At 34.8% G+C, this 26,212-nt stretch overlaps 1 protein-coding gene, 1 long non-coding RNA gene and 1 pseudogene across 4 annotated transcripts; all 3 read right to left on the reverse strand.

Annotated features, from left to right (window-relative positions):
• Positions 1 to 3,278: 3,278 nt before the first annotated feature.
• Positions 3,279 to 4,385, reverse strand: LOC123869252. Its single transcript, XM_045912100.1, has 2 exons — positions 4,071 to 4,385; positions 3,279 to 3,783 (listed from the first exon to the last, which is right to left on the reverse strand). Exons 1-2 carry the CDS (start codon positions 4,192 to 4,194, stop codon positions 3,380 to 3,382), a joined length of 528 nt encoding a protein of 175 aa, XP_045768056.1. The 5' UTR covers positions 4,195 to 4,385; the 3' UTR covers positions 3,279 to 3,379.
• A 5,802-nt stretch (positions 4,386 to 10,187) lies between these two features.
• Positions 10,188 to 18,365, reverse strand: LOC123869107 (annotated as a pseudogene).
• Positions 18,366 to 19,673: 1,308 nt separating this feature from the next.
• On the reverse strand, positions 19,674 to 24,058 carry LOC123869256. 3 transcript variants are annotated; one of them, XR_006796847.1, is made up of 5 exons: positions 23,771 to 24,058; positions 22,035 to 22,279; positions 21,363 to 21,607; positions 20,735 to 20,979; positions 19,674 to 19,755 (listed from the first exon to the last, which is right to left on the reverse strand). It is a non-coding gene; the product is annotated as an uncharacterized LOC123869256 (long non-coding RNA). The 3 variants fall into 3 exon arrangements; XR_006796845.1 differs by having other exon boundaries at positions 23,762 to 24,058; XR_006796846.1 differs by lacking the exon at positions 21,363 to 21,607 and having other exon boundaries at positions 23,762 to 24,056.
• Positions 24,059 to 26,212: the final 2,154 nt, after the last annotated feature.

Raw genomic sequence — 26,212 nt, forward strand, 5'->3', positions numbered from 1 at the left:
GCGTCATACATAGGCATATATTCAGATAAAAAATACCCAGCCTAGTATCACTTAGAGAGATCGATATTCGATAGTACTTTATAAAGTCAAAGAGGGTCCTTTGTTAGTAACATCATTTTACTTTCCGTCTTCAAAAATTACAAAGCTAACGAAATGCACACAATACACTGAAATTAAAAATAGAAATAGAATCATTTTTTTATATACAAGCCTGGTGAGGTCCGTATATAATCTGGAGGGTTGTGATTGTGGATACCACTAATTCTGTATACGTTTTCCGCATCTTCAGAAAGTACGACGAAGGCATTACACTTTGACTTCTTTCTGGACGAGCATTGCCATCTGATCCCCCCTCCATATTTCACTCCGGCGATTTTGTGGTACGAGAAATTATCGACCATCAGTAATATTGATCCGTTTATCAGTTTTATGAAGTGTGCACCTGTGTTAGAGATAATTTATAAATTACGATTTATAAAATTAGTTTTGGATTGGAGCTCTACTCATAATACAAACGTGAAGTGTCACAGGGACATTACCGAGCTCTTTTGTGAGGAAAATAAAAATATCGTTTGGTTATATAATTCCTTTAGCTCACGAATGTGAACAATACTTACCTACCTATAGAATTACTACCTTAGCCTGGCATACTGCCATCCTATTTCTAAAATTTATAGATCAGCGCTTGCTGCAATCAGACCTCCTGGCAGCCTAGGATGCAATTTCCGACCAAGCAGGAGAAAAATGTATAAACATTGAAATGTCTATTAAAAAAATGTAATAACTTACATATTGGTAGGGATCATTAATTTTTTTTTCTCGTTTCAAGGTTATTTTTTAAATCGCACGTTAAAACTTGTAATAGAAACCGTCAATTAATTTATAGTGCGGTGGTTCATGGCAATGGTTGTTATTGACATGGAGAAGTACCCCGTTCTCTTCATCCATGATGCCGCTGGCTCGACAGCCCTTCATTTTGAACGAACATTGCCACCTCCTGCCCCCCTTCCTCTTCACACCTGTTCTGTGGAAGGTGAACCCCTGAATCATCAGCAGCTGCTTCCCTGATATCAGTCGAATCATTTTGACTGACAAAACAATATAAGATTATTAAAAAAATAAAATCAGATCGTATGGTCCAGTGCGAGACGGACTTGCACACGAAGAGTTCCGTATCATCGTACAAGATATAACACTGTTTGTATTTGTGATATACTTTTATAATAAATAGATTTGGCTAAAGATAAAATATATGTAAAAATGAATGAAACAAACTAATTGAAATATTACATTTATTGAGTTTTAAGAACACAGTGTAACATACCTATTATGCTACTCGTACATTATATATTAGGAACAATCGTTCTATAATTTCACACTGTTACATAACTTTGTTAGCAATTATAATATACCTACTTAAGTCTAATACATTTAAATTGAAATACATAACATGAAAGCAAAGTGCTTATTTGATTTTTAAATAATGAAGAAATTTTCTAAGCGAGTTGAAGAAAAAAATAATAAACATTGAAATGTCTATTATAAGCATCGATGTATAAAAGGAACCTGGATGGATTCGAAACTGTTCGAGCTTAAACATCTACTAAAATTCAAAATTCAATAAATAAATTATTATTATTTTAAAAAAGTACATGAGTATCGCCGTTACATTCCATACTTATTATGGAAATCACTCACAATAGTTTAATATGTACAAGTGTAAATTAAAAATTTATAACACCCCCGACAAGTGAATGTTACAGTTACTAGAAAAGAGCTGATAACTTTCAAACGGCTGAACCGATTATCTTGGACTATAACTAAGAACACTCTCGATCAAGCCACCTTTCAAACAAACAAAAAAACTAAATTAAAATCGGTTCATTCGTTTAGGAGCTACGATGCCACAGACAGATACACAGATACACTGATACACATGTCAAACTTATAACACCCCTCTTTTTGGGTCGGGGGTTAAAAATGTCTATTAAATATGTAATAAATTACTTATTGGTAGGGATTACGCAGGTTACACCTTGTAATGGTAACCGTCGATTTCTTTAAACTGTGGCGGTTCGTGGCAATGATTGTTGTTCACGTCATGAAGTACCCCGTTCTCTTCATCCAAGATGCAGTTGGCTTGGCACCCCTTCATTTTGAACGAACATTGCCACTTCCTTCTCCCCTTCCTCTTCACACCTGCTTTGTGGAATGTGAAGCCGTGAATCATGAGCAGCTGTTTCCCTGATATCAGTCGAATAAGTTTGACTGGCAAAACAAAATAAAAAAGTTAATTAAAAAAAATTGTAATGAGGATTGAGCTACGTAGCTAGATCAGAACGAAGCTTCTATTTCTGATGATTCTTTTAAGTAAGTAAGAAATAAAATAATTGGTCAAGTGCGAGAAGGACTCGCACACGAAGAGTTCCGTATCATCACACCGACCAATGCTGATTGCGCTTTTAATTTCTTTTAACTTGCATGATCGCCACTTTGAAATTTTTATTATTTGTTGTTACAGCGGCAATAGAAATAGACAATCTGATAAAATGTCAGCTATCTACCTATAACGGTTTATGAGATATAGCCCGCTGACAGAGAGACAGACATACGGACGAGCAGACGGACGGACAGCGGAGGCCTAGAAATAGCTATGGCTTATGGCTTACTCCTATTGGCACCCTTCGGGTTCGGCATCTTGAAATCACATCACACTAATATTATAAAGCAGAAAGTTTGTATGGGTGTGTGTGTGTGTGTGTGTGTGTGTGTGTGTGTGTGTGTATGTTTGTTACTCCTTCACGCAAAAACTACTGGACGGATTGGGCTGAAATTTAGAATAGAGATAGATAATACCCTGGATTAGCACATAGGCTACTTTTTATCCCGGAAAATCAAAGAGTTCCCACGGGAATTTTAAAAACCTACATCCACGCGAACGAAGTCGCGGGTATCAGCTAGTGAATAATAAACGTAGGTAAGTATATTATTCTTATATTCCGTTATCTGGCTTTATGTTGCTTTTAGATTATATAAGGTCTTGATGATGGCAGATTTATTATTTGAGGTGGGCTTGCCTGTATATCTCAAAAAAGGAGAAACATAGTTAGTTTCTTTATTAAACACAAGCCGCTTAAACACACCCCACCCCGGCTTCACACGGGTAGCTTATTACATTTTTTTAGGGATCTCTAATTTTTTGAAAATAAAATATAGCCTATTATGTCACTCAGGAATAATTTAGCTTTCTACTGGTACAAGATTTTTCACACGGCCGGTTTTTTCTTTACTTCTCAGTCTTTTCTTTAAAGTTTCTTATTTACGTTGAATTTTAGCAATTATTTTATCCTGTTGCTTTATTTTCCGGTATGTTTTGGCTCTATCCTTCCGCACAATTTTTCTTCCCCACTGTTCTTCTTACTGAAGGCGTACCAGCTAAACCATCATCGGAATGTGGCGGAGTATTATTTACTATACTTGATAATTTCTTTTTCTTTTCTCGGTATTTTTTTGATGCTTCTTTCCACTTTTTTCTCTGCTTTCGCTGTTCTCTCTGAGTCACCTGAGCAATGTTTTTAACTTTCTTTTCAGCTTTTTTTTGTTGATAATACGCTCTATCCTTAGCCCTTTTAATCTCCCTTTCTTCATCTGTCATCTTATCTAAAAATTTCCGTTTTCTGGCATTAGCTTTCTCTCGTTGGTGCAAGTAAGCCGAAGTATTTTTTTTAAGTTGCTTTTTCGGAAGTTTTTTTATTTTTTCCGGCCTAATGAGACTCCATATTGCTAAAAAAAATGAAACATTTTTTAAAAGTTATGTTAGCAAAACACACACTAAATTAATTAACCGATAGTTATAATAGATATCACTTTAGTAATTAAATAGTCATCTCGGGAACGTCATCATCATTTGGAGAACTCTCCGTCAAGTACGGGAACGTTTCCTAAATGACCGTTCCCGAAATGACTTTTTCAAATAAACGCGCTTTTTTTAAGACAGCAGCCATTTTTTTTAATTCAACTCTAGGCAAACTAAGGCTAAAACTTCTATACTGTAAAAAATACTAACCTACCTGAAAAAAACTTAATGAAACATTTAAAATTTTGTGCTCGTCTTAACATAAGTTCCGTCTTCAGTGACGACGTATGGCGGTGGATTATGATTATGCACAACGTCGCTTGAGACGATCTGGCCATCTTTCACAAACACATACGCCGTACACCCTTTGGAAGCTTTGTTGCTGCAAGAGTACTTGAATTTCCCGCCACGAAACTTGGCCGTGTGTTTACTAAATGTGTATGCGTTCAGGAGCAATAACTGTGTGCCGTGGTGTGTCTTAACAAACTGAGCTGTGCCTGTAAGCGACAATCACAGCTTAGCGAACACTTTGGATGTACCTACTACTAGCTTATGCCCGTGACTTCGTCCGCGTGGACTACACAAATTTCAAACCTCTATTTTACCCTATTAGGGGTTTAATTTTCAAATACCCTTTTGCTTCAAATTTAGGGCGTCTACGTCAAAATAGCTATCTACATGCCAAATTTCAGCCCGATCTGTTCAGTAGTTTGAGCTATGCGTTGATAGAAGAGATTTTTTTGTCGATGTTACTTCATATCTCTGTCAATCTGAACTAATTTCGACAATATTTTTTCTTTACAAAGGTTGTACAGTCACTTTGGTATCTAGTACATATGAAGATCTGATCAATAGTTTCACAGATGGAAGACGGAACTCCTCACAAATCAATCAGTATAATAACTTAGTATAAAAATTAAAATTTTAGCCACCCATGATACCTACATAGAAAAATGATCCACGATTCTCTTCCAAAACAAAAATTCTATAAAAAGTCAAAAACGAAAGATTAGGGGAGTGTAAAGCATTTATTCATATATATTCACGTCTTAACAAAATATCCATCTTTTGTAAAAGTGTATCCTGCCGGTTGATGGTTATGTTCAGTATTACATCTTAAAACAGTATTATGTTTAGATAAACGAACAAAGGCCTGGCATTTTTTAGAGAGTCTGTTACGGCATGCGTATCGTATCCCACCATCTGGGAATATGTGGTTTTTGCTATATGTGTAACCATCCAGAAGATAGAACTCCAAACCGTTGATTGACACCACTATTTGACCTAAAATTTTAACTGTTCAATAGATTTTACAGATATTACTTATAATGTAATTTTATTACAATATTACATTATAATTGTGTTTGTAATTATAATATTTGATATATTACAATTAATATAAATATGATTGATTATACTTGTAATTCCTGTTACATTTACATGCAATGCTACAATGGAGTGCCCAATTATTAGAGCTGAGAAAATAGTACTGATCGTATATAGGTATACCTACCTACTTTTATAATTAATAGATTTAGTTAAAGATAAAATGTATGTAAAAATGAATGAAACAATCCCTTTGAAATAGTACACTTTATTGAGTTTTAAGAACACAGTGCATACATATATTATGCAATATTATATTACGTACTAGGAACAATCGTTCTATAACTTCTAACATAATTTTGTTCGCAATCATATGTACTTAATCCTATACGTTTAAAATACAAAATACATGAATATTTTAAAACAAATATAATAAAATTAAACATTTTGTAAACGTTAAACGAGTAAAACATACAAAAAAATTTTCAAAAGAAAAATAAAACCGACTTCAAAAACCACAAACACTAAAAAGTAAAAAATAACTTTTATTTAGCTACACATGTAATGTACCTAGGTATGAAGTCGAGCGAGCATATTAAAACAAAATTAGAAATCCAAGAATGAAGCTCGCCCGACTTCATACCTAGGTACATTACATGTGTAGCTAAATAAAAGTTATTTTTTACTTTTTAGTGTTTGTGGTTTTTGAAGTCGGTTTTATTTTTCTTTTGAAATTTTTTTATTTCACAATTTTTAGTGGCCCCACTGTACTATAATATGCTATGCCCAGTTAAAACCCTACTGTTTACTAAGCTATTGCACTGATCGCGAGCAATTTGCTCCTATCTATTGAGGAGTTCTGTTCTCCATCTCCGAAGATATTCATCAGATCTTCACCAAATTTATATGGGACCACCTGCACAGTATACCCTTTCAAACAAAAAAAAAAATTTCCAAATCGGTCCAGGGGTCTTTGAGTAATCGGGGAACATACATAAAAAATAAAAAAAAAAATAAAAAAAAAAGATTCCGACGAATTGAGAACCTCCTCCTTTTTTGGAAGTCGGTTAAAAAGCAGATCACTTAAATCCAAAAGCTGCGCTATTATATTTGTGTTACGAGTATTAACACGTATTAATGAAATAAAAGTCAAATATATGTGAGACAGTATAAGTGCTAAAATACTTAATGCTAGAGCAATAATAATATAGAACATCCAGCTTACATTTTACAATAAGTTAAAAATGTCTTAAGCATATTTTTAAAGAAGAAAACCTCATGTTTCTAATCACGTTTTTCGTTAATTAACTATCTCTTACTTACATAATAACACATAATCATATACGTATTATTGTAAACTACATTAAAGTATAACTACAAATCTCAAGGTATGCATAACAAAATCAATAAAAAATCAAATACAATCAAAAATATATTTAATCAAAATTAAATCCTTAGCTTCTTCGTTTATAATAATACTAATAAATCCCGCTGGATAGCTACATAGTTAAGTAATAATAAATCACTATACTGAAAATTCTCACTACACTATTAAAAAATCTGTAATTCTACATTTTAATAATATACCTACTGCAATTCAAAACTTTTTCAATGTTTTTTTTTTTCACTTTCGATCGCTACTCAAATTTTTTTCTAATCAACCAACGAGTACAAAGATATTCTAGTTTTTTTTTTTTAACTTGAATTCTAAAATCTAAGTAATACTAAAGAAAACTTAGGGACTTCGTCTGTGATGGCGTTTGCTGGCGCGCGTGCTGTGCTTGTTTGGAGTGTTTTTTTTTGTTAAGAGTGGCTGGTTTTTGTGTTAGTTGGTGTTTTTTGGTGGTGGAACTGACTGGGAAGCGCTCTAAAGGGGCGCCGCGCGTATGTCGGCGGGTGCCGGCGCAGACGGAGTCCATACTTGTATAAATTCAATAACTTGAAAATATCACAAACTTGACATTGGCTAATCAGAGTAAAGCCAGATTTAAAGAAAAAAAAAAAAGAAAACTTACTTACATATTATATCCATAAAGTAATAGTCACATTATTTGAAAGTTGACACCGAGATAAAATATTCTACGTATTTAAACCTTTTAATCTTCAAAAACTTCAGGTATTGCATCGAAATGATATGGGTATTTGGGATTAATTCGCACATAACCTTCTGGTGTGTTCATATATTTAAGGGGTTCGTGATTATGCTCAGCTGCAGCTAAAGTGATATGGTTATCCTTATCTGTGTGGACGTGCGCCTTACAATTCTTGCTATGGGAACAGGAGCAGGTAAATCTTGATCCTCCACCACGAGTTTTTCCGCTTCTCGAGAACGTGTACTTTTTATACAGTAGCAGCTTTGTCCCAGATTCCAATTTGATGAATTTCGCAGTTACTGCAAAATCGGTATTTTGTTGAAATAATGCTCCTATACCTAATTTAGAGCGATGATAGCCTAGTGGTTAAGACGTTGGCTTTTATTCCGGGGTCAGGGATTCGACCATGCACCTCTAATTTAAAGCAATTAAAATATATCACTTGCTTTGACGGTGAAGAAAAAATATCGTAAGGAAAGCTTCATGCCTGAGAGTTCTCCATAATGTTCTCAAAGGTATGAAACTCTCGCAATTGCGATTGACTGTGCACTATGGTCAAACCTTTCACATTCTGAGAAGAGACGTCGTTTGTAATAACTACGTTGAACAAACAAATTTTCATTTAGGTCAACTTTATAGACGCTTATGAAAAATCAATTCTTATGTTTGTAAGGTTTGTTAACAATTAAAAGAACGCTTTATACCTTATAAACTTTATATATTCGCTATCAAATACCGTATGAACATACAAAATCACAATGTTTAAGTTTTGGCACAAAATTTTATGAACAATTTTTATGAATTAAAAGTCCATACTAATAAATTTACTTACCTACTTATTAAGTAAATTGGCTACTAATTATAATTACTGAACAAATAAAAGACGACAAACTTTTCGAAATAGGGATCATTAAAGAGATGTTGAGATCACGTAAATTATTCTATTTATTTCAGCCTTCGAGGCAATAGAAATAATAGTATCTTTTATGGCACTCAATTAGGCAATGAATAATATAATTAAAGTAAAAAAGCATAATATCATGATATTAGGAACAAAGAAATTAATGGAAATCATAAATGCTTGGCATATGCTCAAGTCTCAAAAGTAGTAAAAAAAAACCTAATCACAATGTTTGTACTTAGAATTAGAATAAAACTTAATAATATCACTAACCTCATCACAAACCGCAGATAATAAAACGCACGCATAGTAAAATTAATGAAAATTAAAATAAAAACAAATCAAAAATCAGAAAGGAATATTGTACCAAATAAAAAAGCAACTTATTGACGTAATAACTAATCACAACCATTAAAAAATTAATAAATTAATGTTATGACATTTTGACAGTTTTCATAATGGAAATCTGTAACAAGTGTAAATTAAAAATTTATAACACCCCCGACGATCCAAAGTATTTGAGTTTTCCAAAACATCATTTTCAAATAAATAATTATGTATTTAGGCAACGTCCATCTTGACAGCTTGACATTTGTCTATTGACATAATATTATGAACCTAACGGTTATCTAACCTTCTTTTCTACAAGAAAACTAGAAAAGAGCTGATAACTCTTAAACGGCTGAACCAATTTTTTTGGATTATAGCTAAGAACACTCTCGATCAAGCCACCTTTCAAACAAAAAAAACTAAATTAAAATCGGTTCATTCGTTTAGGCGCTACGATGCCACAGACAGATACACAGATACACAGATACACAGATACACAGACACACAGATACACACGTCAAACTTATAACACCCCTCTTTTTGGGTCGGGGGTTAAAAATAGAATTAAATCAACATTATACGCAGACGCTAACGAGTGAAAGATTGCCAAACTCATAGTGGTGGTAACTTCAACACTACAACTATCAAACTTGTAAAAAGAGACCTTTTTTCGTCTTTACATACTCCATCGGAAGGTGGTTATGTTGTGTATCAGTAATAATAATATCATCTCTATGCAGATAGACGTGCGCTTCGCAATTCTTAGTGTCTAAACAAGAACAACTGTACTTCCAAAACCTCCAACCACCTCTATAAATGGCACCGCTCCTGAAATATGTGTATTCTTCGCAAAAATGCAGCTTCGACGGAGTGATGAAAGCTAGAACAAAATTTTTCTTGCACTTACTCTAGATCTTTGAGGAGGGGAATTACTCGCCTTATTATTATTAAATATTTCCGGTCGCCTCTCGGCCGGCGAGTCCCACATACCCTCCCTCCGGGGGGGATGCGTAAATGCATTCCCCAGCGTCAACAAAAAAAAAAAAAAAAAAGGAGGGGAATTACTTGACCCCGAAGTATTTTTTTTTTTTGTTAATGAATTAATTAATTCCCGAAATTGACGTTTATCAATTAATTTTAAGTATAGATGGCCCAACGCTGCTTTAGCAAATCACTAAATTCCCCTTTATACCAAATCTAACAGCATTAGTATAAAAAACCGGCGCAATGTGAGTCAGTCTCGCGCACCGAAGGTTCCGTACTCGGGTAATTTTTCCGACATTTTGCACGATAAATCAAAAACTATTATGTATAAAAATAAATGAAAATCTGCTTTAGAATAAACAGGTAAAGCCCTTTCATATGATACCCCACTTGGTATAGTTATTTTACTTTGAAAATTAAAACACATTTTTTTTTTAATGATGTAATCACAAATCCATGGTTTTCTACCTGCCAAATTTCATAATTCTAGGTAAACGGGAAGTACCCTAAAGGTTTTCTTGACAGACACGACGGACAGACGGACGGACCGGCAGACAGACAGACAACAAAGTGATCCTATAAAGGTTCCGTTTTTCCTGTTGAGGTACGGAATCCTAATTAACGCAAAAAAATATTGAAAATAAAGAATGTGCAAAAAAATAATAGTTAAATACCAGTCAATCAATGAAACAGCCTACAATTTACAACAGTGTATAACATCTATTTTCGTCTAGGTTTTGATATACAATCCACTCTGCGTTCTCATAAACCTCTGTGGTAGATGGTTATGATCTAAGCTACTGAAGACTATCACATCGTCCTTGTTCACGTGAAGGTACGCTTTACATTTCTGCTTATAGGAACAAGAGCAGGTATATCTGAAACCGCCATTCCGAACCTTACCACTCTTGAAATACGTGTAATCCTGGTACATGAGGAGCTTAGAACCTCTGGTCAACGTGATATAAGTTGCTAAAAAGAAGATCATCATAATATATATAGAATCATAACAAAGCTGTCAATCAATCTATTTTTAACCGACTTCCAAAAAAGGAGGAGGTTCTCAATTCGTCGGGATCTTTTTTTTTTTTTTTATGTATGTTCCCCGATTACTCAAAGACCCCTGGACCGATTTGGAAAATTTTTTTTTTTGTTTGAAAGGGTATACTGTGCAGGTGGTCCCATATAAATTTGGTGAAGATCTGATGAATATCTTCGGAGATGGAGAACAGAACTCCTCAATGGATAAGAGCAAATTGCTCGCGATCACTGTAATAGCTTAGTAAACAGTAGGGTTTTAACTGGGCATAGCATATTATAGTACAGTGGGGCCACTAAAAATTGTGAAATAAAAAATTTTCAAAAGAAAAATAAAACCGACTTCAAAAACCAAAAACACTAAAAAGTAGAAAATAATTTTTGTTTAGCTACACATGTAATGTACCTAGGTATGAAGTCGGGCGAGCTTCACTCTTGGATTTCTAATTTTGTTTTAATATGCTCGCTCGACTTCATACCTAGGTACATTACATGTGTAGCTAAACAAAAATTATTTTCTACTTTTTAGTGTTTTTGGTTTTTGAAGTCGGTTTTATTTTTTCGAACTTTATTTTACCAAACATAAAGTATAGTGCGTACATTTTGAAAACTCACTCGCAATTTTTGCTTTAGTCTTACTTCTTTTTTTGTTTGGTGGCTTTTTCGAGTGCCAGACCAGCACAAAATAGCGAGTGAGGACTTAAAATTCATGCATTATAATTAAAGTAGCCTGGTAGAGTTAAATGGTGATTGGTTAATGAATGTACTGGTTGACTTTGTAAGTACTTGGTAGAACACGTCGTTATAATTTTTTTTTTTAATCTATAGACTGGCGCTTGGCTGCAATCAGACCTGCTAGCAACTGATGGTGCAACCTAAGATGGAGTGCGAATACTGAATATGGTGTGGATTATGTGAATACTGTTGACCCACATAAATATAGCTAATAATTTCGATGTCGAATGTTTGAATACTAAGCAATAAATATAATAACGATAGAAGTTCTCAATAAATGAAAATTTTACTATCAAAAGGATGGGTTGAAAAAAAACGATTTGTTAAAATAGATGGACATTTTTTATTTGCAAAAAATAAAATAAATTGAGAACCATTTACAATGACCAGTATTGACTCCTGTTTCCTCCAAATAAATTAAAATATATCTTCTTTATTACTTTTTTATAACATAATAAACGTTAGTATTTACAATAAAATAATAAAGCTGAAGAGAGAAGATTACATAGTAAGAAAGCTTTAGGAGTTGTACGACTTCATTATCATAAATTCAAATTATTATTTCATGATATAAAATGGCCACTGTCCTAATTATTTTTGCAGAATAATCGCTTTCGACGTTGCCAAAAATATTTTTCTATTTAAGCACAGGACACTATGCATAATATACTTACAACTATGTAAACGTAAATTAAATACTTTATAATTTGCAGATAATAACTTAAACTAAAATATCAAATAAATCACAGTAGGTAATTTGTATCTTCAAATCAACAAAACTTTATGACTAGACAAGACTAGAAACTTTAAGAAGAGATCATTCGAGATCTAAGGATTATTTAAAATATATGGTCACTTAATTGTTATAAATCTAAAATCTTATACAGGTACTTGATATTTGTAACACTCACGCGCATGCATGCCACGGTTGTGGTCGTCATATTATCTGTATGCGTGTAAGACCCATTACGCACAGTGGACTAGTCCAGCGACGCAGTCCACAATATGACCGTGACAATACGTAATAAAATTTATGTAGTGTGTATGCGCACGGAGTCGCGGCTATTACGTTCACAGTGGGGATGATGCCTTTGTCAAAAAAAATCTTTCCTAGGAATATTAATTAGTGTCTTCCGAAATTCGTAAAATTCACATTCGATGCTAGTTTAAAGTTTGCTAACCATTTGAAATTATAGATTCAAGTAAAAAAAAATCGGATTACATCAACTGTTATGACTTCACATCTGTGAATTTCATACAAGCTCCTTCACTAAGCAAGCGTTTTAACATTTGATAAAAAGTCGCTGATTTGACTAGTAGTCATCATCCCTATTCGCATACACACTGCGACTTCTATATAAATAAATTACAGATTGTCACGGTCGCTGTATTGGGCCTACGGCTGAGATCTTTAGAACGTACTCTAACTTTGCTTAGACTTAAAACACAGTTAAAAAGAGACAAAGTTATGTCTGTCACCTAAGTCGTTCTCACGTTAATTCTATCTGAGCAAAGTCAAAGTACGCTTTATCTCGGCCTAAGTGCGCCCGCTCGCAACCGACCGCACTACACACACACTGACGCAGTGTGCATGTACGGTCGGCCTCAGAATTCGAGTAGCAATTCCGCGAAACTATCGCATCAAAAACCTGTCGCACTTATGACCTTTTTCTATAAACGTGCCCCACACACACCTAACGCATGGGCATAACCGTGTCACGCATAATATGATCACTAAGGTGGTAATCGACTTACGGCCTTTGACTGTAAACGCGTAACCACAAGCAAGGTTTAGGCGCGTGACTGAATCGCAAGAACTGGCCTTAACGTTAAACAAATAAAATTTTAATTTTAAAACAATAAAAATTATTATTTTTTTTAAATTATTTTAAATTATTAAATATTTATCACTACATGTTTTACAATACTATAAAGCTCTACTTTATCTATTTACGTATTTATTAAGTAGTCAAATAACTATATAGTCTATTATACTATGATAGTCACACACTCCAGCAATCGAACATTCAATTACCTAATACTAAACGCCGTTACTAATAGCACCAAAACTGATAAAAGATCTATTTCTTTTAAAATATAAGGGTCAAGACAGACGGTTTCCATTTGAAATGCAGGCCAATTGACTGCGCAGTCCGCGTGCAGTTGGGTGTGGTTCTATTACTCTTACGGGTACAACTTGAGCGTGATCAGCAGGCGGACAACAAGGACGTTGCTAACTAATAAAATCAGCAACTCTTTACTGAACGTTAAAACTTATGGAAGCTTGCATGAAATAGTGAAATGTGACGTTATAAACAATTGATTTGACTTTCCATAATATAATGCAAAAGTATGTTTGTTTATTGGTTTGTCCTTAAATAACGTCGCAACAGGGCAACGGATTGACAGTAACGGAGTGACAGGCATGAGAGTAACATATGCAACTTTCTATCCCGAAAAATCATGGAGATCCTACAGAATTTTTAAAAACTTTCAATTCACGCGAAGGAAATCGCGGGCATCAGCTTGTCGATAATGATTTAAAATTGTTATTAAAAGATAAACAGAAGAATGTGGATTTTACGTATTTTGAACGGACCTTCATTTAACTAAGTTTATTTTTGACAACATCCCAATTGAATATTATTTCGAATGGTTTTAACTGTCTTTGCAGTCCAAATGCAGCTCATCTGTCTAGACCCTTAAGTACAATTCAGTTACTTCCCTGGTGGTATAGCGAAAGCTGGATGGGTGTGCTCCATATTACTCCTAACAATAGTGAGATCATCTGCCAAATGCAGGTACGCTTTGCACCGATGCCATCTGTTCTTGGTGCATCCCCATCTGAACCCGCTGCGAGTCCTGCTCTGCTTGTAGTAAGTAAAGTTGTCGTACACCAACCGTTCCTTACCTCGTGACGTCATGAATATATTCACTGAAATGTAATATACATATAGACTTTTGTTCCGTAAATTTTTCTTATTAGTAACTGTATGGTATTGCACAGTTCTGATTTTCTTTTCTTATTCTGATTTTGTATGATTGTACTCTAACTGCGTGCAGAACCTTAAGACATTAAAAAAAGTCAAATATTGTAATATGTTTAAGTTCTTTAATTTATCTCACTCTATTTAAATAAGTACCTATGTATTCATCAAACGTCAATCATCATACAACAAATATAAATAAATATAATAATAAAACAATAACAGAATAATAGAAACAACTGCAGATATGTACAGACATTGTGATTCACAAACGCGCCTGTCTTTTGATTGTGTTTCTTCGTATCTATACAAGTATGTACTTCATTTAAGATCTATAGCGCCCACTTTGACTTTGCTCAGACTTAAGACAATGTTAAAACGAGACAGCGTTACATCGCTGGCATACATCTATCTCATTTAAATCTGAGCAAAGACAAAGTACGCTAAATAGATTTCAGTATTAGATAGCTATTACACTTGTAAGACCGCGCACCCTTCTCGCGTCTATTGACTGATCGTTTCAACGCAGAATGCTGGTACACACATAACAACAAAAAAGTCATGCGCGTGAGCGTATTACAAAGATTACTAATAAATAAATCCCGGAAGATAGTAACTTAAATTGTTACTTTAAATTTTAACAAACTCTCCACTATTGGTCTTGAGGACATTTATGGGAGGATGAAGATGCTCACACGTAGGAGGTAATAGTAGATTAAAATATGCATCTAAATGTATATATGCGGGACAGTTACGTTTGGTACACGCCCATCTAGATGCAGTTCCTCTGTGAATTGTCTTTTGCTTGTAAAACGTATAACCTTCCACGTAATATCTTTGCCTTCCGTTCCCGAACTGTATTAGCCCGCCTGTTGGATATACAATGATATTTACGAGTATGTTCAGGTAGCTTATGGGATAAGACCAGTTGTTTCCGTTATCGGATGAAATGATAGTTACGCATCCCCCAACTGTGAAAGATCCCTTTAAGATACGGTACCACAATGTTCGTGAATTATTGTGCTCGTGAATAAAACAATGGTTAAACCTTTTGGTTGCTACAAAAATATGTGTTTCATTTTATTTTAATTTTTATAAATCAGTAAATACTGCGTTATTTTCATCAAGAAAAATGATCAGTATTAACACTAAGAGTAAATAAATTAACTAACAAGACATATAAATATTGAGTCCTCGGTTACTGCTTTAGTAAAAGGAACAACCAGCTTAATTCGTTAAAATTCCTCAAAACAAGCAAATCTATATTTATTACGTGCAGCATGCGATACGCACCATCCGCCTTCCCACTACTAGAAAAGCAGAAAAGCGAGCATTACACGCCATCATACACAACACTACATAACTCACGTTTCACTTCGACACCGGAGCACCCCCAGCCCGGCTAGCATGGGCAGTAGATAAAAATTATATCCCCGATTATATCCACTGATTTCTATGACATCGGTGGATATAATCGGGGGATATAATTTTTATCTACAGCCCATGCTAGCCGGGCAGGAGATGTAGACCTCACAATGCACCAAAGTGACTTCTTTAGTAGATAAGAGGCCATCAGTGGTGAATTTCGAGTCGATAACTGATAGCATCGCTTCATATTTTTATAAAAGAACCGTCGTTTAACTGAAGTAGTTGCGACGGTGGATGGGTATGTTCTATGGATGGCTTAAATATCAAATTATTCTCATTATCTAGGTGTATGTAAACTGGACATCTTCGATTGCGCGTGCAAACCCAACGGTATCCGTTCCCCTTCCGGATCGGCGTGTGTTTGTAGAACGTATGCTGGTCTAGGAGATATACATACTTTTTGCCGAATTTTATCAGCACACCTAGAAAAATAGATTTTGTATAGTAATGCCTAATACTTTCTCACTAGTCATTAAATCCTACTCAACCTGGTTGCTTAATAGAGATTGCTTCAAAGCGATAAGGCCGCTAATTGTACTTCTATTATGTGTTATTGTTGTGTCTTTTGTACAATCTAAATATATTAAAGGAAAAGCTGACTGACTGACTGACTGATCTATCAACGCACAGCTCGAACTACCCGCCGGGTCAGGCTGAAATTAGGCACGCAGACATATTCTGACGTAGACTAAGAAATAATTTTTGAAAATTCAACCCCAAAGGGGTAAAATAGGGGTCCTAAACGATAAGGAAACAAAAATTAAAAGTAAAGCAAACATATTTTATTCCTTTCATATAGATTTCATAAAAACGAAAAGTGGCAATACATGAAATGACAGATGACAATGTTAAAATTGACATTAGACTTGTGGTCTAAATGTACTGCCTTCTCTTTTATAATGCTTCCCGTGGAAAAGGTAGCTAGATATAAACCTATCCATTTAGTCCACTGAGAGATTGTCTACAACAGAATTAAGGTCGTAGCTCACTTACACAACACAGCTTCCGCACCATAAAAGAATAAACACAATAAACGCAGTGCACAATGTTAACAGGGCTCTCTCCGTCACTCGTTTCATGCAATCGTAGTTCCAATTTCATTTGAATATTAAGCAACCAAAGTCCATGAAATTTGGCAGACATATTCTAGAAACTAATATCTGTGTCTGTGGTGTTTTAGATTTTTCTAAAAATATGTAGTTTTAAAATTACAGGGGCTCAAAGATTTGTATGAAATTTTTTAAGACCGCGTAACTTTTAAATCGAATATCTTAACAGAAATCTGGAAAACCACAGACATATAGATATTAGTTTCTAGAATATGTCTGCAAAATTTCATGGACTTTGGTTGCTTAATATTCAAATGAAATTGGAACTACGATTGTATGAAACGAGTGACGGAGAGAGCCCTCTTAATTAATAAACACTGCCTTACAGATGACAGATTCCTGACACTGCACGGTTGTATGAGGATACTCCCTAATTATGACGTACTATTTATTATAACCAAGCTTTATATATTCTCCAGTTTTAAGCCTAAAGAGTTTCGGCGGTGGATGAGTATGGCACATTTGTGGTCCCTTTATGACTCTGCACTCACTGTCGAGGTGTACGTAAACACTGCACTTTCTGTGTACAGTACAAGCCCATCGTGTGGCAAATCCCTTGCGAACAGAAATTTGCCTGGTAAACGTATAGCCTTCGAGGAGAAAAGCTGTTTTACCGTCTTGAAACTGTATGATTTTTCCTGATGAATAATGAAACTAAGTAAGTTATCTATTGTCGAATCATTATCATCTAACTGGCATAAACTTTTTGGCGATTCATAGAAACAGAGATTAAGTTAGAGCGATTACGCACTGCCTCCGTGAAAATACGTTCCGAAGATAGAACTATTTGTATGGTAGCTTACGTACTAGCTCCGGCTTCCGTCATCCAAGTTCTCTCCGTTATCCGTGAGAATATCTCGGATGTGCGTCGGATTCAAATCGGACATTATTATGTCCGATTTGAATCATGATCAACCCATTTCCGCCCTACTACTGAGTACGGGTCTCCTCTCAGAATGAGAAGGGTTTAGGCCATAGTCTGCCACGCTGGCCCAATGCGGATTGGCAGACTTCACACACCTTTGAGAACATGGAGAACTTTCAGGCATGCAGGTTTCCTCACGATGTTTTCCTTCACCGTTAAAGCAAGTGATATTTAATTGCTTAAATATTTGAATATGTACCAATCTATTCAGTGGTCATGTTTGACATAATATCTACGGCAAATATGACGTAGATATTATGTCAAACATGACATAATATCTACGTCATTCGTATCGTATTTTCACAGACTCGGATCGGATGAGTGCGTAATCGCTCTTAACTGGAATAAAACAATTTAGTTATTAAAAAACTGATTTATATTAATTTTATTTATTACAGGAAAATCTACAGCGAAATATTACATTAAATTTCTTAAAAGCTAATTACAGATTTTCTCTCTTTCTCCTTGAAATTCAGTTTGCACTTTACAAGTTAATGTTCAATGTATATCCTTACAGATTACTTCTTCGTATATGCTCCAGTTTTAAGCTTAAAGAATTTCGACGGTGGGTGAGTGTGGCTCATTTGTGGTCCCAATATGACTCTGCACTCATTATCAAGATCGACGTCTTGTTGCGTAGAATGCAAACCCATCGTGAGGCGCATCCCTTGCGAATAGAACTTCCTATAGAACTTAAAGCCATCGAGAGCTATTTTACCCTTTTCGAATTTTCACTGATTCTCAAAAGCGTGCCCAGCTGTATTAAAATTAAATTAAAAAGAGGTAGGACGATATAAGAAATGATACATGATATGAAATACTAAAACATTGGAAAATTATTTATTTAGTACTGACCAGACCTTAAAAATAAAGAGTAAGTACCTAATAAAATAATTGTAATTAATTGATTCAGATAATTTTACGTCTTTAAAGTTCTGGTAAGTTCTCTAACGTTGAGAGCTGTAGTGGTCTTTCTGACTAAGAAGCAGATCCAAATCCTATTCATTAACCAATTTTTCAAGCAACGCTTTTGAAATTGTGAGAAGATTGGGAGTCCAGTTTTTGGTTCTGTTCCAGATAAGGCTTTGATCGTTTAATAGTGCAACGAAAAGAAGAATTTTTTGAAATTGGACTATGGGTCAGTTTCATGAATCATTAGTAGCAAGCCAAAAATCCGTTTGATTTCCGATCCGTTCGATTCGAAAAGCGATCCAATCAAGATGTGGAAGCTATGTTACATGCTTTAATTAAGCATGTAACATAGCTTCCATATAACATAGATGTCTGGGCAATTTTGCATGTTGGTCACATAACTGTCAATTCTTATATGATAGCAGAATTTACTCACGACGTTATCAATTCGCAGTATGTGAGGACAACCCACCTCCAGAAATATTTTTAAAATTTCTATCACTACATCAGCTGCTCTTTTCAAAATCAACTGCCACAAAAAGCTGAATTTGGCCGCGTGATTCTGGTAGTGTGATAGCCATTTATAATTTCCATCTGGGCTCAACCGTAAATCAACTTGGCCACGATATGGTTAAAGTCACTCGACACAATAACTGGGCAAATGATTCCTTTTCTTGGAGTTTTGTTTTTTAGATTGGCATATCGTGCACTGTTTCACAAACTCAATTACAACTGAAGTGGGTATGAAATATCTGTGCTTCAAATTAAACAACATTTTATCTCTTCCTCCGTGGCCAGTTGACTGATGAGTTTCCCAAAGTATGTGATAAAATTCTTCCGAAGGCACTACTTGCACGATTGGATTGGAGTCTGTCTTTTGCTTCAAAAACAAAGATTTTTTATTACCGACTTCCATCACATCGTATTTTTTGCCATAATAGTACTGTTTATTTGCCAGTTTGAGTTTAAGTGCTGGTGCTGATTTAAATTGTTCAACGGCTGTGATAACTTCTTCTATCCTTTCGCGAGTCCACAGCGGCTTAGATGTTTGATGCCGCTTGTTGAGAAACTTCCTGATAGATTCATTAAACCGTTCTTCGCACACATATTCGGTTAGAGTTTGATTTTGTCCTGTAATTAAAGCCATAATATCTAGTATAAGCAATAATCCACGTATAAATTAGATCAAACATATTGGTCATGAAATCAGATTCATACTAGACACTTTCACATAATATTATAGAAATAATGAAAACGTAGAAAATTCAATAATAATAATAATACACCTCCTTCGGCTTTTATATGTAGGTATCTATTTTGTACCCGGGCGTGAGAGTAAGTTATATAGGAAATAATAAGAAATGCGCGAGGCCTTCATTACGTAATGCTCTATCGGAACTGTGTGCGTCGAAGCTGGCCAGTGCAGCACTGTGTAAGTCTTGACTTATTTATTTTATTTTCACAAAAACAGTTTAGGGATTTGATCAAATCACTGACTTTCTTCAGAAAATAACAAAATCCAATAGTCATGTCACTATCCTTCGGGATTTGATCATATCCCTAAGCATATACTTACTCCAGTTATATGTTTAAAGAGTTTCGACGGTGCATGAGCGTGGCACTTCTGTGGTCCTATAATAACTTTGCACTTTGTGGTGCAATGAATATGAATAAGTTATTAAACTTATTAAAGTTCCAAGTAGGTATCTATTGTTGAATTATTATCACATTACTATGATTAACTGGACTATAGCAAAATTATTTTTTCATAAAAGTAGAAATTAAGTAAACTTGTATAAACAAATATCAGTTTAGTTATTAAAGAACGGATGTATTAAGCATTTTAATTTTTAATTTTATAATAGTAAGTATGATTTTAAACATGAGAAGACGAGTCTGAGTTTGACCTTCATCATACCAAACATCAAGTCACTGAATTACTCGTACTTAGCGCTAACGGCTTTCTTCTTGTCATAATTTCAACACATTGGCAGCCCAGACACTGCACATATTTTCGTTCGTATACATCATATCACAGTACGGTTCAGTACTATAACAACCCGTGAAATTCAGTTTGCATTCCACAATTAACGTTCATAGATTTCCTTACATACTATAGCTTCGCATATGTTCCAGTTTTAAGCTTAAACAGTTTCGGCGGTGGGTGAGTGTGGCTCATTTGTGGTCCCAATATGACTCTGCACTCATGGTCGAGGTGTAAGTAAACTTTGCACTTATTGTTTAGAGTGCAAACCCATCTTGAAGCGTATCCCTTGCGAATATAACTTTGTCTGGTAAACGTAAAGCCTTCGAGAAGAAAAACTGTTTTACCGTTTTGAAGCTCTATCATTTCTCCTGGTGAATAATGAAAAATATTGTACAATTTAGTACATTATTTCCTATGCTTGAAATAAAGATTGATAGATGTATAGATTAAGTTAACAGGAATGAAATAAATGAATCAATCAATTTAATTATTATTATTATTAAAGAATGGATGTATGAAACATAATATGAAATGATTTATTTAAATTTTTTAATAACATATTAGCAAACATGAGACGTTGTCGGGTTTTATGCTCACAGCTCAGCTTAATTCTCTTCAAACTTCTTTTTATTATTTCACAATATCAGCACGGATGATTTGTGACATAATATCAGCCGTTTATACCTTTGAACTTTAATCCTTTGAAACTTAAATCGCACTTAACAAGTTAACGTTCAATAGATAAACTTACAGATTACAGCTTCGTATATACTCCAGTTTTAAGCTTAAATAGTTTCGGCGGTGGGTGAGTGTGGTTCATTTTAGGTCCCAATATGACTCTAAACTCACTGTCGAGGTGTACGTAAACTTTACACTTGTTGTGTAGAGTGCAAGCCCATCGTGAGGCACATCCCTTGCGAATATAACTATTCATGTAGAACGTAAAGCCTTCGAGAAGGAAAGCTGTTTTACCGTTTGCAAACTCAATGATTTCTCCTGATGAATAATGAAATTAAATAAGTTATTAAGATTCCGAGGTATCTATCGTCGAATACGGAATTTTCCTATGACAAAAATATATTATTTTAGAATAGAATAGAATTTATTTTTATTCAAGTGATCTTTTATTAAATTTCTCAATTATTATGTAATAGAGAATCTTCCAAAGGACGTAAGATCCACATCCTTTGTTAGTTTTAAGTGTAATAACCATTTTAAATTATCGATTAAACTAAAACAGCACGTCAAATCAGTGTGACGTCACATGCCAGTAATTTATAGAAGCTCGCACTGTTTTGACGTTTGATAAAAAGATAATAATATGGCTAGTTGTCAAACACCGGATTGCCATCAAATTTAAACTTTTTATTTTACTGAAATTCAGTTTGCACTTCACAAGTCTACATTCAAAAGATATGCTTACAGATTAAATCTTCATATATGCTCCAGTTTTAAGCTTGAAGAGTCTCGGCGGTGGGTGAGTGTGGCACATCTGCGGTCTCAATATGACTCTGCACTCAATGTCAAGGTGCACGTAAACACTGCATTTGTTGTTTACAGTGCAAACCCATCGAGTGGCGGAGCCTTTGCGAATGGTCATATGCCTGCAGAACGTATAGCCTTGGAAAAGAAATACTGTTTTCCCGTTTGCAAGTTCTATCATTTCCCCTGGTAAATAATGATAAATATATATGAGTAAATAAATGAGTAGGTATACAGCGTGTTTGTTAATTATTTAACATGACAAATGAGGTATGTAGTACCAAATAGTTAGCTCCATACATTGTTTTAAATAATTTTAAATACATATCGAAAATTGCGGAACCGGTAGGATTTGAACCTGCATCTCGCCTGAGTGTCGCGTTCGGAGCGCGTTTACCACTAGGCCACGTTCCTGCCAAATGGCGAAAATACATTGCTAACTAGAGGATGCCTGCGGCTTCGCCCGCGTGGATTTCGGTTTTTTAAAATGCCGTAGGAACTCTTTGATTTTCCGGGATAAAAAGTAGCCTATGTCCTTTCCCGGGATGTATCCCATGTCTGTACCAGATTTCATTAAAATCGGTTCAGCGGTTGGGCTGTGAAAACATAGCAGACGGACAGATAGACACACTTTTGCATTTATCATATTAGTAAGAATGGCAAAGTTTGTTAATAATTCACTATTTTAAAGTTCTCACGTGACTGAAGTCTTTTAAGACAATAAATGTCTGTAAAGCTAAACCGCGTACCTAGGCAACCTATTCAAGCGATTGTTAATGCCATCTAGTAGCAACACGTTGCAGTTATGCGTAACAATTTTTGATAATTATGTACTTATTTAAAATTATTTAGAATTTTCCTTTAAATGTAGTTTTACAGGTTAGTCCACTTCCATCTTAGACTGCATTATCACTTACCACTAGGTGAGAATGCAGTCAAGGGCTAACTTGTATCTGTATAATAAAAAAAGTAAAGTGCAATAAAACAAATAGATTAATTTAGTTATTAAACAACGGATTTATTGAACATTTTGATTTTTAATCTATATAATTATGTTTTTAAACATGAGAAGATGATTCTGAGTTTTACCTTCATTTGAATTAATTACCTATCGATAATGGCCATCTTCTCGTTATAATCACAACTTCGCCGGCGTTTTACTTGTGACACATCGGCGGCCCTCGTAATATGACGCAGAACGCATTGATTAATTATTATATTTATCTCTTTTTTTTTTTTATATTTAAAAATGAATACTAGCCATGCTAATCGTGACTAATACTTCCCTTTTCCCTCCAATTAAGCGTAAAGCTTGTGCCAGGAGTGAGTACGACAATAGTGCATCGGGTGGGGTTTGAACCGCCGGAATTCAGTCCGCTTCTCAACCGGTGAGCTATTGAGGCTCTGGTTTAAGAAGAATGTTCCATAAAGGAATTCCCACTTAAATGGAACTTACACGCTATATTATAAAGATAGTAAGTGCAAAATTACATCTTAGAGGCAGAGCGCACAATAAATACATGATAGTTGTTAAAATAGTTTAAGTAGGTATATATAGCTTATATATAAATTTCTAATTATGCATATGAGGTATTATTACTAGTAGAGTACCGAACCCTTGAAATTCAGTTTGCACTTTACAAGTTAACATTCAAAAGATATCCTTACAGTTTATACCTTCATATATACTCCAGTTTTAAGTTTATAGAGATTCGGCGGTGGGTGAGTGTGGCTCATTTGTGGTCCCAATATCAGTCTGCACTCATTGTCAAGGTGTACGTAAGCTTTGCACTTTCTGTGTACAGTGCAAAGCCATCGTGAGGCGCGTCCCTTGCGAATAGAACAATTCCTGTAGAACGTAAAGCCTTCGAGAAGAAACGCTTTTTTACCGTTTTGAAACTCTATGATTTCTCCTGGTGAATAATGAAATAAATAAGTTATTAAGGTTCTAAGTTTCCATGGATGAATTATCACACCTTTATATATACTTTTCGGTGTATCATATAAATAGAGTTTATCTCTCTTGATATAAATAGAGTTTATCTCTCTTGAACGCCGTACTTTTGCAATTCATAGAAATAGTAATTCAGTAAAATGAAATAATTATGAATGAAATAAGTAAGTAAGTATTACATAAACAAGTTCTTATAGTTGGAGCGGATCATGCTTTTTATAATATAACCGTTATTCGTATCTTTTGTGTAAAAGTGATTATACTTTCCAGATTTGATCTTGAATATCGGCGGTAGATGAGTGTGGTTCTTCAATAGTTGTAGTATATTTCCATCACAGTTCAGATCTACATAGGCATGACACATCTTGTTTAGAAGGCAAACCCACGGGGTGGCTGCTCCTTTGTGGACCCCTTTTTCCCTCGAACTTTCTTCCCGTACACTGCAGAACGCATAACCATCGACCAGGTACAGCATTTGTCACTCATCAAATAATGATTGTACGGTTTCGATTTTAAAAATGGGAATGTCGCCATCCATCATTGGTACTGATTCTGATCGCAACTAAATTTTAGAATATTCACATCTTTTTCTTACCAATGTAATGAGAAAAGGACAGACAAACTTAATTTAACTTAAAACGGTTAAACCTCGAGACTTTAGGTCTTGAGCATAATGTTTTTTGTAGAGTAGCACTCTTTTGCATTTTTGATTTGAAACTAATTTTCAGTCCTTTTTTAGCAATATTAAAAAAAAAAAAAAATGCAAATGCTCTAAATTCAGTTTAGAGAAAAACATCAGACTCAACGCCATTGTCACGGCATACACAAAACAAAAAACACAAAGACACGCGACACAATTAACGAGCAAATAAAAATCTCCGCAAACAGTAACACTATTTTACTATAATGTAAATAATAACATATGGAATAGTTATCGGAATATCAAGTCATCTGTGGGTTTTAGTAAAATACTTGTCTCGCTCAATTTAAAGTTCTACCCGTAGATTTTTTAAATTTCTGGTTATGGAATTCTCCAAAACAATTCCTTTTTGCTGTCAAACACAATCTCATATTACACTTCAAACACATCATTCTAGTTTTGTGGTTATGACAAAATCGACATCGTCCTGGGGAGAAGTAGCTCGGCCAATGATTTTTCCCGTCGAATCGGGTCTTTTTTGGCGGAACAGGAATGCATGTTAGATCTTTATGGAATGTAGATATTTCCATAGATTCTACACTGTCTGTAAAATAAACTGAATGTTCTTTAACTCTGTGACGCTTGAAAAGAACAGAAACCTTTACAACACAATCCGATCATTCTAATTTTGACGCAACTTGAACTATTTCCATTATAAATTTCCATAATAAAGAAATACATGAATTGTTTTGAAAGAAATACCAAACTTTATTCAGCAAGCAATAGGATCTTATAAAGTACACATTTCATATTATACTACCGTACTTTTACTGAAGATATGTAATAACTGAGTCCATGTAACTCGGAGGGGGGTGTGTGTGGCAAGCCGGTGGCATAAAGATCACGCTGTACTGGTTGTCTAGATGAACGTATGCCTGACACTTCCGTGCTACATGCTGCGAACAAATCCAACGTGTAACACTTCCTTTACGAACTACTCCGTCTCTTGTAAACGTATAGTGGTTGAAGAAGAACAACCGCATTCCGTTCGCTAACCGCATCAATGTGCCTGGAGTACCTACATGAGGCATTATTATAAAATGAAAAACTGTACTGTAAGGTTCGATTATTATTTTACTGATTTTCAATTATTTCATTATTTTCTTTGGGGAAATTGAAGAATAAAAAACGGAAACACTGGGTAGGTTGGCAACACGGGAGAGTGACGTGGAGAGTTGTGTTTTATGCAGTGTAGGTTATTTTGTGCGAGAGGAAAATTGAATGAATATAGTGCGTTTAACCAATGTTTGGAGTTTTATTTTAGTTCGTCTAACAATACTACGTATTTTTTTTAATGACCTAATACAAGCACGACATGATGTCAGAGACGTGGTCTCAGTTATGTCAGAGGTTTTTCGTATATTATGTCATTAAAAAAAACACACACACGTCCATTTTAGACGGTTAGCCCGCTTCCATTTTAGACTGCATCATCACTTACCACCAGGTGAGATTGCAGTCAAGG

The sequence above is a fragment of the Maniola jurtina genome, chromosome 10 (assembly GCF_905333055.1).
Source record: "Maniola jurtina chromosome 10, ilManJurt1.1, whole genome shotgun sequence".
Classification (NCBI taxonomy): Eukaryota; Metazoa; Arthropoda; class Insecta; order Lepidoptera; family Nymphalidae; genus Maniola; species Maniola jurtina.

Coding starts and splice junctions, on each gene's coding strand:
- LOC123869252 (XM_045912100.1), bottom strand. CDS start 4,194: ATGGCCAGATCGTCTCAAGCGACGTTGTGCATAATCATAATCCACCGC. Junction 3,784..4,070: donor TTTCATTAAGTTTTTTTCAG/GTAGGTTAGTAT, acceptor CATTTTTTTTAG/CAATATGGAGTCTCATTAGG.